Below are 4,891 nucleotides of genomic sequence, written 5' to 3' on the forward strand. Positions count from 1 at the left end.
AGACGCACATACTGAGGTCTGTTTGTAAGATAGTCCACGATCCATGCCAGCAGGTATGAATCTACTCCCATCTCTGTCAGCTTGTCCCTAAGGAGCATAGGTTGGATGGTGTTGAAGGCGCTAGAGAAGTCTAGAAACATAATTCTTACAGCACCACTGCCTCTGCCCAAGTGGGAGAGGGATCGGTGTAGCATGTAGATGATGGCATCCTCCGCTCCCACCATCTCCTGGTATGCGAACTGCAGAGGGTCGAGGGCGTGGCAGACCTGTGGCCTTAGGTGGTGAAGCAGCAGCTACTCCATGGTCTTCATCACATGTGACGTCAGAGCGACAGGCCAGAAGTCGTTCAACTCACTAGGACGTGATATCTTTGGGACGGGGGTGATGCAAGATGTTTTCCAAAGCCTCGGGACTCTCCCCTGTTCCAGGCTCAGGTTGAAGATGCCCTGTAGAGGACTCCCCAGCTCCAACGCACAGGCCTTCAGCAGTCGTGGCAATACTCCATCTGGACCCACTGCTTTGCTGGCACAAAGTCTCCTCAGCTCTCTGCTCACCTGCGCTGCTGTAATTGTGGGTTGGGGGAAACTCTCTCCTATGCTGGTATCAGCAGAAGGATGGTTGGAGGGTGCAGTACTCTGAGGTGAGAGTGGGTTAGGGTGGTCAAAAGTATAAAGGAGAAAAGTATATAGTGGCGGCAGGATCAGGAGATGCTAGCGTGCGAGGTGACAATGGCAGGCAGCTGGAAGAAGAGCCCTTGGAAGGAGTGTAGAGCTGACACTCGATGGGTCTGGCAAAGTGCCATTCTAACTAATCATTTTGGGGTAGCTGAAGTGGCTTGAAGTAAGCTCTTATGTAAGGCTGAAGAGTGGCAGCGAAAAGTGGAGGAGGCTCGGTACAGCACCCTGCTGGGAGCTCGGGGGACAGCAGGGGCCCAAGCCTGTTGGCTGTGCATGTCGGTTGTGCGTCTCCTTCGCTGCTAAGTCCCGTGCGAGGTGCTTGTGTGTTTTTTTTTGTTTTTTTTTTAGACAAGATTCATGCCTGTGATTTTAACTTTGTTTTAATGGAGTATTTATGGGCGGCACGGTGGCGCAGTGGGTAGCGCTGCTGCCTCGCAGTTGGGGGACCTGGGTTTGCTTCCCGGGTCCTCCCTGCGTGGAGTTTGCATGTTCTCCCCATGTCTGCGTGGGTTTCCTCTGGGCGCTCCAGCTTTCTCCCACAGTCCAAAGACATGCAGATTGGGTGGATTGGCGATTCTAAATTGGCCCTAGTGTGTGCTTGGTGTGTGGTTGTGTTTGTGTGCGTCCTGCGGTGGGTTGGCACCCTGCCCGGGATTGGTTCCTGCCCTGTGTTGGCTGGGATTGGCTCCAGCAGACCCCTGTGTTTGGATTCAGCAGGTTAGATAATGGATGGAGTATTCATTGAACTGATTTTACCATCCATGGTCACTATGTTTTTATTGATTATTTATTGAAGATTCAATGCACTGCACTATTCGAACATTGTTTAATTTTTTGATTGTTTTTAAAAAAAGCACTTGACACTTTTTGCACCTACTCCTTGCTACATGTATGTGTACTCATTTGCCCGGCTCTTCTTGGTTCATGACTATCGACAGTTCAGATTCAAAAGGCCCCCAAACGGAACAGAGAACATGGAGTTGACCCAGGCCATCCAATGGCTGCTGGACAGCTCTGTAAATTCAGTGGTACCATAAAACCCTGTGGATGAAGTTAGCTTTAACAGGAGCAATGTCAGTCAGTCAGTCACTGTCCAACCCGCTATATCCTAACACAGGGTCACGGGGGTCTGCTGGAGCCAATCCCAGCCAACACAGGGCGCAAGGCAGGAACAAATCCAGGGCAGGGCGCCAGCCCACCACAGAGGAACAATGTGACACAAGTTATTTATTTATTTTTTGACTCAAGCATTCTTAGACCTGCTTTACCCAATGTACAGTAGAGTCCCTATGGGCAGAACGTATCCCCACACCATTGGGCACAAGATTCCATATGAGAAAAAGAATCATCAGTTAGCTTAACCCATAAATCTTTTGTGATGAGGGAGGAAATCCTGTAGAGGCCTGGAGAATGTGCAGACTCCACACAGTCAACAACCAGCAGCAGGATTTGAGCCCGGGACCCTGCACCTGTGAGGCAACGGCACCTGCCAACGCACCAACTTTACACTTTGTGCTGGATTTTTTTAAATTGCTTCTAACCCTTAAGTGACTTGGCAATGCTTGCTGTGCACCACTCAAGTGTGGAAGACCTAATTTGTTTCAGATACCCGTAGCAGTGATTACTGAAGACCCAAACATTTTTCAGTTCCCATGGTGTGCTCATGACAGTCATTTCATCTGCTTGCATCCATGTTGTAGAAATACAGAAACCCGAGTCATTTTAAATATAAAATTAAGCACATTTCAGTCCACAGTGTGCATGCTGGCAGTAGTTATTTCGGAAATTTCTACACAACTGTTAAGATATGTACACCCAACAAGATGCCCATTAATAATCACTTAGCACACCCACATACCTGACAGCCCCAAGTGCTCCCTCCCACAGTATAGAATGCCTGTTGGGTTTCCCAGACCACTCTTGTGCCTTAACAGTCATTGTTTGAACCCACAACACCACCACCTGCTTGATCCACGTCCACAGAAGACCACATTAATTCATAGTAACTTTCTAACAATGCTTGTTTATGATTCCCAACTTCCTCCACATAGAAGGTCTACAGTGCTTCACACCAACCAACACAAAAGAATTCATTCATTTGGCTTTGATTGGACGTACCTTTATTTTCTGTCACATTTACCAATACAAGATAACACACACAAGTAAGAGCCTAACTGTACATTGTACTCTGACAATAATAACCTCACAAACCTCTAACAGTTTTTACAAAGCACTGTAATGGACTGGGGAAGGTGTATACCACTGGTGGTCTGTAGATGGCAGTAGTAGGCAAGCAAAAAAAAAAAACAGGTTGGCATCTGGAATTAGGCATGTCAGCTGAAGGAGAAAGGAGAACTGGGGAATGAGTTATATCAAGTGCAGAGGAACAAAGAAGGGTCACCTGTGCTTTGTTTTCCATAGGGGAGCTCTTACATTATGGGATGATGCCCTCCTACTTCGCCCTATTAAAAGAAGAATGCCCTCTTAGTGGATCAGGACACAGTGCTAATAACAAATTGGACTGCTCCTACTGGTAGATAGTAGTCCCTGCTACTATGCAATGCATAACATGATGGTAAATCTTTGATAATGAAAGATCAATCCACTGTGTTTATCTGCTTCATATTTAAACAGCCCTGGCACTGGAAATGGCATTCAAATGGTTTAATTAATAAACACCAAACAGTCAGACTGTGCCTGTGCACTGAAGAATGTCTTTTCTCTCTAAAGGTGAAGAAGGTACAGGCCTTCACTTGCCTGTCGAGTAACAGGTCAAACATCCCAATTTGGTGCTCCCCTTCCTACTTCTTCTTTGCCTTCACAAAGAAAATCCCAGCCACGTCATCCACTCCCACTTTCATATCTTGTGGCAGAGTGTAGCACTGAAAAGTACAAATCTCATAGCCGCAGCTCTTCAGGGTGGCACTCACAAACTCCTGATCCACGGGCACCACGGGGATATGGACCCCATCGGCCACTTGATAGTAGGATTCATCCAGGGCCCCGATCATCAAGAAGTGCCCATTAGGTTTCAGTAAGGTGCCAAGATTGGTAAGCGCTTTCTGGAAGCTGGTACGGTCAGGACTTACTGCTTCCAGACAAAAAGAAGACACCAAGCAATCTGCCAGCTCGGGCAGGCTGTAGGGATGAAGAGGGTTCGGACTGTGAACGTCGATGGGTATCACATCATGGATGGCCGTGCGCAGCCGCTTTGCCTTCTCTGGCCAGCTGCAGCTCCTGAGGAGAAGGACAGGAGAATTGGTTAAACTTTATTTCAGGCTAAAAAAAAATCACCTGCTGGAATGAACCCAACTACTTATAGGTGACCATTGAGTAACTGCGAGATGGTGGTCAGAGTCTCTATATGTGCTTATTGAACAGCCGGACACCACCACTCCCCCCATCTCACTGACTGCACTCATATTTCTTGGTTCTTACCCTTTGCCTTCCAGCTCACAAGCATGTTGGAGAAAGGCTGTCCAGTCAAATGTGTCTGGCTCTCCATGTAACCAGCGCCTGATCTCCTGTCTGTTGACCTCTAAGAAGTCGGTCATGATGATGTTAGAGAAATGCTCACAGGCACTTAATAATTGATAGATGGTAGGTCCAGAGCCAATATCAATCAGGGTGCGCCCATGAACATCACCTATAGCATGAAAGACAATAACTGGATCAGTCAAGTTTAAACATAGCAGGCTTTGTGCTTGAGTGTAAGGTACTCACCTTCTTGGAAGGCACGGTGAAGGCAGCTCAGCTTCCACGGCACGATGCTGTCAGTCCGTGTGAAGTCAGCACGAGGAGGAATATAGTTGTACCGCAGGTAAGACCGAGGATCAAACTGCTTGTAGTACTCCTTCATGGCGGCCACGCTGACCTCTTTGTCTGCTCTCTCCATCTCTGGTACGTCTCCTCGCCCACTGCTCTGTGCTTTCTCTGATCAATACTGGTATTTATGCTCTTGTTCGATTGGCTGGAGGGGGTGCAAATCCAGGCCTGGCTAAACTTTTATCTCTCTTTGGTGATAAAAATCTTGCTCTCCCCTGAAGGCTTTGAAGCAAAGTGATACAATTTCCCTTTTCTGTAAGCTGAGTGGCGCCGTTGTGATCTCATATGGCTTTGAGCACTTGTCCAATTGACTCTTAATGGAAGACCCCAGTTGAGATAAATGGTTCTGATTGGTTTACAAAGCCTGCAGACTGATCTCTTAACTAACA

The 4,891-nt window shown here is 47.5% G+C and overlaps 1 protein-coding gene across 1 annotated transcript; it reads right to left on the reverse strand.

The window, feature by feature from the left end:
• Window positions 1-3,428: 3,428 nt before the first annotated feature.
• Window positions 3,429-4,891, reverse strand: LOC114665009 (phenylethanolamine N-methyltransferase). Its single transcript, XM_028819363.2, has 3 exons — window positions 4,401-4,891; window positions 4,116-4,323; window positions 3,429-3,914 (listed from the first exon to the last, which is right to left on the reverse strand). The coding sequence occupies exons 1-3, from the start codon at window positions 4,570-4,572 to the stop codon at window positions 3,479-3,481; spliced, it is 816 nt and encodes a 271-aa protein (XP_028675196.2). The 5' UTR covers window positions 4,573-4,891; the 3' UTR covers window positions 3,429-3,478.

Source organism: Erpetoichthys calabaricus, chromosome 14 (genome assembly GCF_900747795.2).
Source record: "Erpetoichthys calabaricus chromosome 14, fErpCal1.3, whole genome shotgun sequence".
NCBI lineage: Eukaryota > Metazoa > Chordata > Cladistia > Polypteriformes > Polypteridae > Erpetoichthys > Erpetoichthys calabaricus.